The 15209-nt window shown below is 44.7% G+C and overlaps 1 protein-coding gene across 1 annotated transcript in view; it reads right to left on the bottom strand.

The window, feature by feature from the left end:
* Positions 1-15209, bottom strand: part of CWC27 (CWC27 spliceosome associated cyclophilin) — a 365379-nt gene that overhangs the window by 327937 nt on the left and 22233 nt on the right. Inside the window, exon 4 of the mRNA XM_030193180.1 lies at positions 12049-12192. Within this exon, the coding sequence (XP_030049040.1) occupies positions 12049-12192 (144 nt within the window). The remainder of the gene's footprint in view (positions 1-12048; positions 12193-15209) is intronic.

Below are 15209 nucleotides of genomic sequence, written 5' to 3'. Positions count from 1 at the left end.
TACTGAGGCTATGCTGAACTGGAGCCAGTCAAAAGCCCGTCCCTTGCTTTTGCTGGGGAGCAGAATGGGCCTTAGTCGCACGCTGTTGACGAGAACGAGCGCGCTGGGGTTAAGCCTGGATAGGCTGCTGAGAAGCAGGAGTGTACCTACACCTAGGTAGGTATATGGGGCACTCCTCCTCCCTCCAAAAAACCTCCTAGATGAGGAGGCAGTACGCAGAAGGCGCCTGGTGGGAGAGAGAATCCATAGCATCATTATGCTTCTTGATTTGATCAACTAGATCCTCTACATTTTCTCCAAAAAGATTGTCCCCCCGGCAAGGAACATGCGCCATCCGCTGTTGGACAGAATGATCCAGGTCAGAGACGCGCAGCCATGGAGTCTGCGCATGCCTATACCTTGAGCAGCGATTCTGGATGTCACATCAAAAGTGTCAAAAGTACCCCTAGCCAGGAACTTGCGACACGCCTTCTGCTGCCTGATCACCTGGCGAACAGGCTCGGCCAGATCCATAGGGAGTGCATCAACCAAGCTGGACAGTTGACGTAACGAGTCCCGCAAGTGTACGCTCGTGAAGAGCTGGTATGACTGGATCTTGGCAGCGAGCATAGTGGCCTGATACGTCTTCCTCCCAAAAGAATCAAGAGTGCTAGCTTCTCTGCCTGGGGGCGCTGAAGCATAGCCTCTACTACTCCTGGCTCTCTTGAGGGCGGAGTCCACCACCATAGAACTGTGGGGTAACTGAGACCTCATCAACCCAGGTTCACCGTGGATCCGATACTGGAATTCAGCTTTTTTCGGGACCACGGAGCCAGACAGAGGGGCTGACCAGTTTTGCATAAGGACTTCCTTCAGTACCTTATGCAGAGGAACTGTCACAGCCTCTTTAGGTGGAGAAGAATAATTGAAGACCTCGAGCATCTCACTCCTGGGCTCATCCTCAACCTCCACAGGGAAGGGACTAGCCATAGCCATTTCCCGGACAAAAGCGGAAAAGGACAGACTCTCCGGTGGAGACAGTCTCCTTTCTAGCGGAGGGGAAGGATCAGAGGGCATCCCAAAGGACTCATCAGAAGAGAAGTACCTGGGATCATCATCTGACTCCCACGAACGCTCCTGCTCAGTGACGGATGAAACCTGAGTTAAGGTGCTTCAACGCCGAGGATCGATGTCCTCTATGGCGATGTTGAGAGGTCAATGCCCTGTCCGACTTCGGCGAAGCTCCCTCCACCGATGTCGATGCCGCAGGTGGCATCACAGTCGGGGACCTCACCACAGGTAAAGGGCCAGACACCGCTGCAGCAGATGGTACAGAAGGTGCAAGCACCCCTGACACTGAAGCTGACTGACGTAGCAGTCCCTCCAGAAGTTCTGGAAACAAGGCCCGGATGCGCTCATCGAGAGCCGCCATCGGAGAAGGCTGCGAGGTCGGTGGGACAGGCGGTGTTAGAATCCGTGGAGGCTCGGGAGCAGGCATCGGGCTGCCAGTAGATCGACGCACCGGCACCTCCTGTATCGAGGGAGAGCGATCCTCTCGGCGCCAAGGCTTCTCAGGTGCTGACTCTCGACGTCCCAAAGCTCCCGGTACCGTGCGTCGAAGGAGAACGATGATGGTGCTTCTTAGCCTTCGCTCGATGCCCATCATCGAGACTCCTCGGTACCAATGAGGAGGACGTGGAATCCTCACGCCTCCTCAGGGCCAGGTCCGACAAAGGCCGGTCCCGGGGGGCCTGTATAACAGGAGGCCTCGAGGCAGGTGGAGACTCACTGGACACCTCACTGCTCCCATTCACGAGTTGGTCTCATAGCAACCATTACCTCTCTCCCCGACGTCGATGCTCCCTTCGAAGTCGACGCTGACGCCCTCGGTACCGATGTCGAAGGACCGGACTGAGCCCTAAAAAGGTTTTCTCGTTGGGCCTCTCAAGCCGCTTGGGTCCGTTTCTTCATACGAAGACACAGACTACAAGTGGCTGGGCTATTGTCCGGCCCAAGGCACTGAATACACCAGGCGTGGGATACCTGAGATAGTCCGGTTGCACCGTGTACAATGCTTGAAGCCGCTGGGAGTCTTCGATAACATGGAAGGAAAAACGGCTTCGGCGAAATGAAAAGACGCGATTGTGTCTAAAAAACAGAAAAAGGCACAAAAGAGAAAAGGGGAGAACCCGGCCTCGCGGCCTAAAGGCTGGCCAAGACGAAAAAGAAAGAAAACTTGAAATAGGTGAAAAAACTAAAAGGAAACTATGGGAACCTTATTAATTTTTTTTATCTTGTAAGAAAAAAATTAAAGAAATAGAAGCGAACAAACTTGCAATCAGTGAAGACTTTTCCTAGGCCTGAAGAGGAGCAGAAACGAATGCTGCCGCACCTCAACGCGGAGAAAGAAAAACTGAAGAGACGTGCTCATGCGACGGGCAGTAAATCAGTCAGCGCATGCGCGGTACACGCTGCACATGCGACAGAAGACTCTGGCAAAACTTTTTAAATATTTTGCTTGCAAAATGACGACTCCTGGGCCGACGCGGACGTCGACCCACATGTGAGAACAAGCAGCCTGCTTGTCCTCGGAGAAAATCCATTTTCTTTTTTCCCTGGTAAGATGGGCTCAACTGCATTAGCCTGTAAAAGGGAAGAGAGTTCTTTATAAGCAATTCCTGGTGCCTACAACTTAATTTTGATGTTCTCAGTAGGCAGTTTGGAGGAAACCTTCCCAACTGGTGTATAGCCTGCTCAGACTCTTTTGAGAACCCACCAGTCTGAGTTCACAAGCAGCCACCTTTCTTGTAAAAAAAATTCAGTTTCTCTCCTACTGAAGGTTATCAGGAACAGCTACAAGTATTGGGGCTATGCTCTCGTGGAGCCATCCAAAAGCTTGACCCCTTGCTTTGACCGGGGAGATGGCTGGGACTTCTGGGTTCTCTGCTGCTGTGGTTGGGAGCAAGATCTGTAACTATTCTGGGAGGGTCAAGGGAGGAGGGAAACTAAGCATCTGAGAGTAGTAGGTCCTCCACTGCCCTCTGCCAAAATACCTCCTAGATGTGGACGTTGAGATAGGGGCAGACCGGGATAGTGGCTTGATGTGCTCAGAATGCTTTTTGATGAAATCTGTGACCTCCTTCATTTTTTCACAAAAACAATTGTCTCCCTAGCATGGAACATTCACCATCTTCTCCTAAATCATTGATTCCAGGTCTCAGGCACACAGCCAGAGCCACTCTACCCATATTAAAGGCTCTAGATGCAGTATCCAAAGCATCATAGGCGCCCGGCCTGTGTATTTTCCATACTCTCCCTCTTTGGCTACTAGCTGACGGAACTCCTCAGCTTTCTCCCAAGTAAGAGTGTCTGAAAACTCCACCACAATGCGCACAATATTTTGCAAATGAGCTGGTATGAAGCTATACAGGAAGTTAGCAAAGTGTTCTGGTAATATTTCTTCCCAAAAGACTCCAAGATCCAAGCCTCCTTCCCGGGGAGGCTGAAGAGCAAGTCTCAGAGCTTCTGGGTCTTGGCAGCAGATTTGACCACCATGAAATGGTAAGGAAGCTGAAATTTTAAAATATCACAGCCTTCTGGACTCTACACATAGAGTCAACCTTCTTAGTAAATTTTCTGTACAGAACAGGGGGTCTTCCACTACTTCATCTGTACAAACTTAAGCATTCTGTGCATGAGCACTGTCACAGCTACTTGGTGGGTAGGGGTCAACAAGCTAAAGGATGTCCACTGTCTCAGCCCTGGGCTCATCCTGAGTCTCCAAATCAAATGGGATAACTTAGCCATCTCCCTAGCAAAGTCATAGAAGGACAGCTCTCTCTAGAGGTGACTTTCTTTCATATGAAAGGGAGAAGCCAGAGGGAAGACCCAGGGACCCTCTGAGAAGGCCTCTGGTGCCTCCTCAGACACAGAGGAGCTGTCTGAATCAGATATAAAAGTACTGCCCTGGAGACATTTGAGTCTCTGCCTGCTTTGCATGACCGATACCATAGTCAGGCCTAGAAAATAAGGCATTAAGGCTTCCCCTTCCCCCACTGAGGGACTGGAAATTGACACAGGTTTGGTGCACATCAGTTTCAATGCCCCTCGAGGCCTCAGAACGAGCTAAAATGCCTGAATTGCTGTCACCAATGCCTTTGATGCTATGGCTTTCTGTCGAGCAAACAGGCACTCCATCTCTTCCTGACCATGACCTGGAGTCATGCCAGATGAAGGTTGGAGCTCAGTCGAATTAGGTCATATCTTTTGATGATATTGGGGAAGCATTGGTGACTAGTCTTGGCTTGATGGAGGCTAATGCTCTTCATTTGGTTCCTGGGAAGGTGAGTGGCCCTCACATAAGGAGCACTTCAAGGACATCAGTGCCTTGCTGCTCTCAATTCCATACCTCAAGGGGGATCGATGCCAATGATTCTTGGCCTCCACCCGATGCATAGTATTGGAATCTCTCAGCATAGACAAGGCTAATGACAAATCCTTCTTCGCCCTCGGAAGGGTATCAGAAGATGCCAAACTAGCAGCTGCTATTTATTTATTTTATTTATTTATTTGTATCCCACCTCTTTGCAGACTCAACGTGGCTTACAATACATCATGAATAGTGGAAGAATGTTAGTTAATTAACATTTAGTATTGCAGGGTTTTGGTCAGCATGATGATAATAAGACAGAATAATAGTGTACAAGCATATATTAAGAGACAATTCTAAATATAGATAGGCGATTTGTACATGTTCACATTGGTTGATCTTTGTGATAGGCTTTATTAAAGAGGTGGGTCTTCAGTAAAGAGCGGAAGTTCGTTCTTTCGTAGACCGATTTCAAGCTGCGCGGTAGTGCATTCCATAGCTGCGTGCTCAGGTAGGTGAAGTTTGATGCATGCATTAGTTTGTATTTCATTCCTTTGCAGCTGGGGAAGTGCAGATCAAGGAATGTGCGGGATGATCTTTTGGTATTCCTAGGTGGTAAGTCGATCAGGTCTGACATGTAAGCTGGTGCGTCTCCATGGATAATTTTGTGAACTAATGAGCATACCTGGAAAGCGATATGTTCCTTAAGTGGGAGCCAGTGTAGTTTTTCTCGTAAGGGCTTAGCACTTTCAAATTTTGGTTTGCCGAATATAAGTCTAGCTGCAGTGTTTTGGGCCATTTGGAGTTTCTTGATTATTTGTTCTTTGCATCCGGCATATAGTGCGTTGCAATAGTCTAGATGACTGAGCACCATTGATTGTACCAGGTTGCGGAAAACACTCCTTGGGAAGAAAGGTCGTATTCTTTTTAATTTCCACATTCAGTGGAACATCTCAACGTGGAAATTATTGACACTCAACGTCAAGAAAGATGAAATCCCTCTCAATGTCGATGCATCCCCAGTGTACAATGCAGCCCCTGAAGCCACAGAGGCTGATGCTTTGCCAAAGACAAGAGGCTAGACTTCTCGGCACCAAAAATCTATTTGTGCTGCTTCTCTTGACCTTTAATACCTCTTCTTGACAGTGAACAGAGTTTATAAGAAAAGGGATTATGATTGGGCCTCAGGCACCAGTTATGGCTATCTGTGAGGGACATGGTCCTGTTACATCTGGAGCACTTCTTAAAATCACTGGACATTTTCTGGGACACGGTAGGAGAAATAGCCAAGATTCATTCACCCATCTTTCTTATCTCTTTGCAGGATCTTAAGACTCATTTTAGGTCTCCTATACGCCTAAATCAGCTATGACATCAATTTATGTAATGCCCTAAAGTAGGTGTAAGACATCCTTTATCGGTATCATAGTAAATAAGAATAAGACTCATGGGAGCCAGTTCATTTTAATCATATTTGTCCTCCTAATTCAACTTCATATCACTCTCCTCCAATTCCTCCTGAAAACCCTAAGAAGGGGCAACAAATTATTCTAAAACAGCTCTTCCACTCTCCCAAAGAGCTTAACTCCCAAATATTTAATATATCCATCTGCCCATCTAAAAGGACACCTCACCTGCTGCCTCGGCATAATCAGTTCCAAGTGACAATCTTTGACTTTTCTATATTACCTTATAGCCAAGATAGCACTCCATAATCCACCAACAGTGCAAACACAGATGTCATCACCTCAGACACATATAAACAATTATCCTTCTCATACTGGGCAATTTTATGCTCTTTCTGCCCCAGCCTTATCCTATTGATTAGCTCCTCCCACCAAACCCATTCTGCTAACCACTCTATGTCTATGGCAAAGAGGAGTGGGAAAAGTGGACACTCTTGCCTCATTCCCTGGGAAAGCCTAAAAAAGTCTGACATACAATTATTAGCCCCCACCATTGCCAGTGGCCCCTTATATAATGCCTAAATCCACCTAAAAAAACCCTCATCCAATCCACATGTCCACAAAATGTTAGTAATAAAGAGGGTTAACTCTATCAAACACTTTCTTGGCATCTAGAGTTATCAGTAATTTCTTACCTTCCCCCCCCCCCCCCCCCAAGCTTTGACAAATCCCTAACATCCTATACACAGATTATCATATGCCCAGTGCCCTGTTATAAATTCCACTAGGTCTCTATGCACAAAGAGAGGCATCAGAGTCTCCAACCTATTTGCTATGACTTTAACACAAATTCTAGCACAAGTATTTAGTAAGGACATAAGGCTGTAAGAAGCAGAACTCTCTGCTATGTGTCCCTCCTTATGTATGACTGTAATATACAATTCATAAAAAGATTATTGTAATGTTTGGGTTATCTGAATGCTTTAAAACATCCTCACCAACTCCAGAGCTACCACATCTCATAGGGCTTGATAAACTACAATACCAAACCCATCTACATCACAGGCCTTCTCTACTTTCAATTGATTTATGGCTTTAAGTATATCAAACCAACCCACCAGTCTGTTCAAAAGAACATAAGAACAGTCAAACTGTGCCAGACCAATGGTCCATCTAGCCCTGTATCTTGCTTCCAATGGTTCCAATCCAGGTCATAAGTACCTGGCAGAAAATCCAATTAGTAGCACCATTCCATACTACCAATCCCAGGGCAAGCAGTGGCTTCCCCCATGTCCATCTCAAATACTCCCTCACCTCCTCTGAGATCACTTGAACCCCTATCCCATAATCCACCCTAAAAAAAAAAAAACCTCCATCACTGACTGCTCCACCAGGCCCTGAGATGTATATAGTTCCTTACAGAGCTCTTTGAAGGCATTCACTACCTCTTTCAGCACCTCCAATTTATTTGCTCCACACGTAATCATTTTTACCCTACTTTCACCTACCCTGAACCTGCTTCACCAACATCTCCAGTCTATCATTTTATCTCCTTTCTCAAAATATAGCTGCCTCTTCTGCTTCATTTAATACACTATTATCTCCTGCATTAGGCACATTCAGCAGCCCCGTCAGCACATACAATAACTGCTCTCTGTTCTAATTTATATACTCTCTCCATAGCTCTGATTCGCTCCACCAGTTGAATTCTCTCTCACTCCTACTCCCTGTGCCTTTGCATGCACAGTGCAATCATAATGCAATTAAGTGCCCTCATAAAGTGGCTTTACCTTCATCTCAAAGGATCTCCACCTCAGTCCTAGACATATCATTGAATCCAAGGTCCTCTGCCCATTTTTCCGGTATATAGAAATCATCTCCTCCTTCAAAATGGATACACTCAGCTTCTACCTCTCTTTATTACTACCCCCCCCCCCCCCCCCCCCCCCGGCTCACATCTACCTTTATTACAACCCTTCCCCTCCCAGCATGGTTTAAAATAGTAATAGATCCTATCTTGCATCTTCTCACCCTCCACAAATTCTCAACTTCCAGCCACCATGATATCGAGTCGAGAGTAGGAACCTTAGGGAGATGAATAAAAAGAACACACTATCTCTCAAGGGGTTTCCTCCATTGCCACACATCCACCAATTCCAAATACCCCACCTGTCATTTTACCAGCTTTGCCTGTCCCTTGCAGCATGTTCATGTACCTGGTTGTCCATTTGATCTAGGAGTATTTTGTGGGCAACTGATCTCTGAAAGCATTTAGAATGTTTAACTTAGCCCCTAACTTCAGATAATTTATCTGCTGTTTTTCCTGAGCAGACTAAAGACCTGAGTATGAAACTTATCTACCTAGGCTCCCCAGCCCAGCTCTGATACATTCACAATGAGCACAATTTATATGGGAAGAATCTGAAAGACGATTCTTTTTTTCTGGTTTTGAATGACCCATCTAGCAAGACAGTGTCCAGTAAAAGTTTAGTGCTCTCAAGTTCTGTGTAGTCCGAATCCACTAAGCATGCATGTTCCACTGGGCTTGTATCAGTCTGAAAGGAAAACTAAAATATATATGGAGAACCACAAAGGACAATATTGAATCCCCAAGCCTCCTCAGTGTCTGGTCTGATGCTGACCAGTCCTGGGGGCCCTGAACAACAGTTGACGTTGAGGCAGGTGGAAACCTGCTTGATGCATGACCACTCCCAGTGTCTGATAAGGACCTAGCAGCCATAGGGACCGATGCACCCGATACTGGTCAAAGGCTCAACCTCAATGCCGATGCTGACATAAAGAATTCAGACTGGGTTCTCAAAATGTTTTCTCTTTGAGTCTCTCTGGCCAGCTGAGTCCTTTTCTTCATACAACGGCAAAGAACACAACTGAAAGGGGTATGTTCAAGTCCCAAACACTGGAGGCACCAAGAATGGTGCAACTGCACTGGGCATAGTGCATAAAGCTACTGGGAATCTTCAGTGACATGAAAGGGAAAACATCGGTGGCCAAATCAAATGACTTGATTTTGACCTTAAAATGGGACAAATCACCAAGAAAAATAAGGAGGAAAAGACCGATCAGAGCTCAGGTCTAAGAGGGCCTACTGAGCGTGAAAAAATGAAAACACTTAAAAGTGGGAAGAGCAAAAAAAAAAAAAAAAACCCCAACTGGGGAAAAACAAAGAAGACCCAGGAAAAAAAATCCACAGTGAAGGCACAAAAAGCTGTCTCAAAATTGAAACCACACCAGACACAGTGAGAGAGCTGTGAAGCAGCGTGTCTTCTCCTCACAGGGGATAGATGACTGTTGGTCCCATGCTCTCGCAATGGGCAGGAAGGCACCCATGCATACGTGGTGGGGACATTGTTGCATGGATTTAAAGCTGTATTATGCTTTATAAGCGTTCCGTGCCAGGCAATGTGGATGGCGTAATCCACATTGGGGATTTTACCTGCTTGTCCTCAGAGAAACAATATTTTAAAAAAGAAAGAATTTGGATTTTGAGTCTATAATGGCTTTCAAGACTGTGGTACATTTATGATATGGAAAAGTTGTTAGATGAAAAGAGGCATACTGTCCAAAAGTGGCCAAAGATTTGGCAACCACTGATTCAACTGTGGTTGAATGATGATTGTGGTTAATTTGTTCTCATACAGGAATTCTGTTTTGCTGTATAGATGAGGTGTTTATAGTGTGTGTGTGTGTGGGGGGGGGGGGGGGGGGGGGCGGGGGAGCCTGGGTTACATGAGCATAAAGGTAAAATACTTTAAATATGGAAGTTTATTTAGCTTTTGGTTGGTTCAAGACTGCTGTAATTGCCTATTGCTCATGTTTGTTCTATTCTTACTGTACACCGCCTTGAGTGAACTCCTTCAAAAAGGCGGTAAATAAATCCTAATCAAACATATAAACGGCGAGTGACCGTACTCACTCGCAAATGTGCAGTAGAGACCTTCTCTGCCCCGCCCCCGCGTCAATACGTGATGACGGGGGGGGGGGGGGCGGAACACAGAGGGTCTGTACTGCGCATTTCTGAGGGAGGGACACCGCCGTCTAACGCTCCCCCCACCCGAGTCGCCGCCGCCACCCACCTTCTACCCGGTCGGGCCTTCGCTCCGTTATTGAAACAGCGAGGGTCCGGGAACGCAGCACTGAGCTCTGCTGAGCTGCCGACATCGCCCTTCCTTCTTCTCTGCCTCGCCCTCGACGACGTTACGTCACACGAGGGCGGGACAGGCAGAGAAGAAGAAGGAAGGGCGATGTCGGCAGCTCAGCAGAGCTCAGTGCTGCGTTCCAGGACCCTCGCTGTTTCAATAGCGGAGCGAGGGTCCGGCTGGGTGGAAGGTGGGTGGTGACGGCTCGGGGGGGGGGGGGGTGCAGCGGCAAACTCGGCGGCGGGGGCGGGCCCTTCAACCCCCCCTTCCTATAATAGCCCGTTTTTACGGGCTCAAAGGCTAGTAAATAAATAAATAAAGAGTGGTTGTAGTTTGCTTTTGTAACTACATCTGTTAATTTTAATAAACTTCTTTCTTAAAATTAAAAGAAAAAAATCAAGCATACTGATTTTATATAAAGACAAATGGACATTAATTGCAAAAAATGCAAAAAAAAAAAAAAAGTCGGCTTCCATAGCGAGAGGTAAGAATACAGGTTCCACAAAACATGCAGAGGAAAAAAGAAAGAAGGAATTCCTTATAAACTAAGGGGCCCTTTTACAAAGGTGCGGGAAGTCCACTGTAGGCTTGCCATGTGCCAATTCGGCAGTACCACCGGGCTACTGCAGGAGCCAAGTGGTACTGCCTGCCCCCATGGCATGCCATTTCCGGCACTCAAAAAATACTTACTTTTTTTTTTTTTTTTTTTAGTACTGAGGGCTTACCCAGGCAGCCCCATGCAATGCCCAGTTACCGCCAGGTTAGCATGGGAGCCCTTACCGCTTTCTAAATACATGGCGGTAAGGGATCCCCCAGGAAATGACCACGCGGCAAGTGTTTCACTTATCATTTGGCCATTTCCTTTATTTTTAATTTTTTTTAACTTTTTACCCACTGTGGTAAAAGAGGGCCTAGGTGCACAGCAAACCCACACACAGACACCACTGCAGAGGTTCTTTTACCACAGCTTGGTTAAAGGATCCCTAAGGGTTCTTCAGTGCTGTTCTACAGATTCATTTAAGCACTCAGCTAGTACTTCAACTATCATGGGAGCTAAGTTTGCAGACTTGGAGAATCCTGCCTTTGGCCATTTAAATCTCCCTAATGCTGGAAGTTCTGCCTATGTCAAAATATACTGGGAGAAAAGATAAGAACTGAATGATGAAAGAATAGCTACAGTAAATATGATGTGGGTAGTTATTCCATCTCAGCTAGAATAATTTGCTATAAAAGTGATTTATAATAGTAGTAGTTATACGACCATCTTGATTGGGCTCAGGAGCTCCCACGTCTTTCGAGTATACCTTAAGCCCTTGTATAAAATATCAATTTTTGTAGTTAAATAAATTTCTCACCAATTGAGGTAACACCTCTCATATTCTCTGCACATCTTTCATGGTGTTCTTCTTTTAAATTAACTGCCTAAATAATGTACATCAAACCTTAGCATGGGGAAGCTGAATTATTTTGTTAGGTTATGAGAAATTCTACAGATTATGATAGGGTCTGTAAGCTATAAATAGCTCAGTTGTCTAAAGATACATCAATTGCAAACCACACAGCCCTCCCCTTCTAAAAATAAGTTATACATTTAAAAATTATTTATAAAGGGAAGTGCATACATAAGCTCAGTCTTGACATCAAAATGAGGTCTATTTCAATGATTCCTTCTCAAGTGACCTCTTCAGTATCAATCAAAAAGACATTTAAATTGACAATTTAGTAGTAATTTTCATTCATTACAATAATTTATGCAGAATATACCATATCTGCCCATTAATTTCTTCTAAAAATAAAATTAATCCAAATTCACAGTACCACCTAGAAATCAACAGGAAAACAGTTATGTTCATATAAAGCCCAGTACGTCTGGATACAAAATATATATATATATATATTGGGAATCAAAGTTTTAAGTAAAACCCTGAGTACTACATGACACAAGAAATGAAAAAAACAAATATTTTGATTTTAACAATTTTTGGGAGTAACAGAAGAAAACTGCCAGGCATAAGAGAAATAATGAAGCAAGTAAATGGAAGAAGAGAGCATGAAAACCTGCAATTAGCACGTATATAGCTCGCATCTCTCCAGTTTATGATTGCAAGTATTTCTTTCTGAATGATGATCGTCTAACCTTTCCAAAGATGGTATGCTTGTTATTGAGCTCATCAGCAGGACCCAAAGTAAAGAAAAATTGGCTGCCATTATCATGAGGGCCAGCATTCGCCATAGCAACCAGCCCTCTCCTTTTAAACTGCAAGCGCGAGTGAAATTCATCCTGCAAAACACAAAAGATGCAAGTTTCTCATTTAATTTTATGATTTTTACGTATAGCCTTCCTTCATATATATCAAAGCGATTTATAATAAAAGCTACAGAGTCATAGAAAAGAATAATACAAAGCAAGAATTTGCAATTTACCATCTAGCTCTAAACTTAGTATTAAGAGCTATAGGGGCTCATTTTCAAAGCACTTAGACTTACAAAGTTCCATAGGTTACTATGGAACTTTGTAAGTCTAAGTGCTTTGAAAATACACTTCCAGGTAACTTTGTAAGTCTAAGTGCTTTCAAAATACACCTCATTATATTTTGCTTTTCCAACCACACAAGTAAAATGACTTAGATAACAACATTTTATTTTTCAAAGCATGTTGGTCCCAATTTCTCTCTTCTACTTTCCTGTCTGTCTTCTGCTCTCTTTCCAGTGGGTGCTATCCATTTGTCCTTTCTCCACTTTCCTCCTATCTTCTTCCATTCCCTCAATATATCTGTCTCTGACATATTTCCTCTCTTTTTATCTGCCTACTCAGATTTCACCCTTTCACTCTTCAGTCCTCCAGCTATATTTCACTTACCTATCAACTTTCCATCTCCTTCTCTCTCTCCCTAGCTCTCCTGACTCACTCCTTCCCTGGCTTCCTATTCCCTTCTCTTTCACTCACTCCCTATTACTACACCATTATCCTTTGTACTCGCCACTAATCTCCTTTAGAATCCCCATGGCCTCTCCCAAATGGTTCCAGCATAACAAACATCTCTCCTCCCTTCCCCTTCCCACATCCTTGTAGCCCAGCATCTCTTCTCTCACTCTTCATCCACACTTGTAGCTCAGCATCTCCCTGTCCCTCTCTCTCCACCACTCCTATAAAAGCCATGGTGGCTTTGGTAGCCCATTTCCACTCTTCCTCCATTGAAGAAATTTGTAAAGCGTCAACGTGGTCTTCCATCCACACCTTTACTGCTCACTACTTGTCTAATCACCATTCTAGGCGGGATAGCCAGTTTGGACAAGTGGTACTGCAAAATCTTTTTGCTATTAGAATTTCAACTCCACCCTCTGACCCTTTTTTTCCACTAGGCTCACTTTCTCCTATATTATCAAGTTCATTTATTATATTTGTATGACATCACCCTCATCTGAGAATATATGCCTGCTGTCCTCGGAGAACACCTGCTACAGGTAAGTATCTTTGCTTTACGCAAGGTTTGCATTCAGTGAGCACTGTGTAACATAACTTGTACGTTTTCAGCTTCCCAACTTGTATACGCTTTTCCTGCCTAGACAATCTAGACAACCCTTTGGGCTGTACCTGCTGCTCTGCACCCTTATACACCTTTTTTTGAAGTGTGAAAGTCATTTAAAGTTTTGCTTTGACTCCTTCCTCTTGCTATCTAGTGATCCTCTATGATTATTTCATGCCTTATTGAGTTCTGTCACTGTTATTTTTCCCATTACTTCCACTGGAAAGGGCATGCCAGGCATCCCACCACCCTTTCCAGTAAAAAATATTTCCTGATTTTGCTGTTAATTTTACCTGCTTGCAGCTCCATTTCATGTTGTCTGGGTCTACATCTTCTTTGTCTTTGAAAAAGATTTGTTCATTAAAACCTTTCTAGTATTTAAATATCTGTATCATTTCTTCCGTGTTCCTTCTTTCCTGTAGGACAGCATTTCTCAACAGGTGTGTGTTGTGAACACCCGGAAGATGTGTTGTGGTGCCAGCACACTAAACTGTGTATTTTGTTTTTCTTTTTTATTGCAGGGTCTCTCTTCACTTTCTTTTCCTTCCTCTTCCCTCCGCTAGCTGATCCAGACATTGCCTACTTCTGACCGCCGAACCCCCCCCCCCCCCCCCCCCGGTGACTCCAGCGCCTCTCCTTGGCCATCGCCCTTCCTGAGTGGTCACAACTTCCCTTCTTCGCCATCAGCAGCAGTCATAGCAAACTGTCTGGGCAACTGTCCCACTCTCATGTAAAAAGGAAGTTGGGAAGCCTTCCCCCCCCCCTCCCAAAACAGAACGCAATTGTGATGGATGACATGTAGCACCCAATGATCAAAGGTTATAAAAAGCCATCTCTGTTGAAAGAGATGGAGTCTGCCTCCTACAAGCAGGTTGCTTGGCATAGACAACTGGACAGAGGCAATGATCTCTAGGAAGGTTCCCACCTTATTTATCCTCTTTAATACCCTACTCTCCCCCACAATTGCTTCGCTCCATCAATGATCGACTAATTCTATCAGGCCCTAAAATGGCAAAATATGAGCATACACAGCATAGCACCTTATACTTCCTAGCCCCTGCAACATGGAACATCTCCCCCTAGAAATTTGTGGTGAATTATTCCTCCTCAAATTTAAGTTGTCAAGACATCGCTATTTAGACAAGCCTTTGGTCAGTGAGGCAGTGACCTCAGTTTCTACTCCTTACCTCTTTCATCCTTCCCCTCCTTACTTCTTTCCCTCTTCTTCTTTTGCTCCTCTTCTTTCTTCATCTTTAAGTTGTTTGTGTGGTGTGTGCTGTGGTCTTGTTCCCTCTATCCCATCTGACATTGTAGTTCCTATTCCAATTTGTCCCCCCCCTCTCGTTGTAGCATGTTAACCGCTATATTCAGCATGGCAGCTGAAGCGGTATACTAAGTTTGTACAAAGAATAAGGAGTCAAACATTGGGTTGTTTTTTTAGACTGAAAAGGGGTCTATGACTTCTGTCCCCATTACTGTTGTGGACATAAGCACTGGGGTGTAGTCTTTTGCGGTGGAAGAGGAGTAGGAGTGCAATGGTTAGATGTGCAGTAATGAGAGCGCTGAAACCCTCCTGCAAATCTTCTTTAAGAAGAAGAGGCAGAAGATTATGTCCTGGATAGAGTTTTAATAGTATTTGTATTCTTTTTAATTAGGTCACACTAATAAGGCTAATCACTGTCGGCTCTTCGTTATCTGGATCATATATCATACAAACTTCAACAATATCCAGTAATCTACAGAAAGGAATGGGGTGTAATGACCTCAAAGG

This window comes from Microcaecilia unicolor, chromosome 2 (assembly GCF_901765095.1).
Source record: "Microcaecilia unicolor chromosome 2, aMicUni1.1, whole genome shotgun sequence".
In the NCBI taxonomy this organism is placed as follows: domain Eukaryota; kingdom Metazoa; phylum Chordata; class Amphibia; order Gymnophiona; family Siphonopidae; genus Microcaecilia; species Microcaecilia unicolor.
The sequence above is the reverse complement of the archived record's forward strand: the minus strand, read 5'-3'. Positions and strand labels throughout refer to the sequence as shown.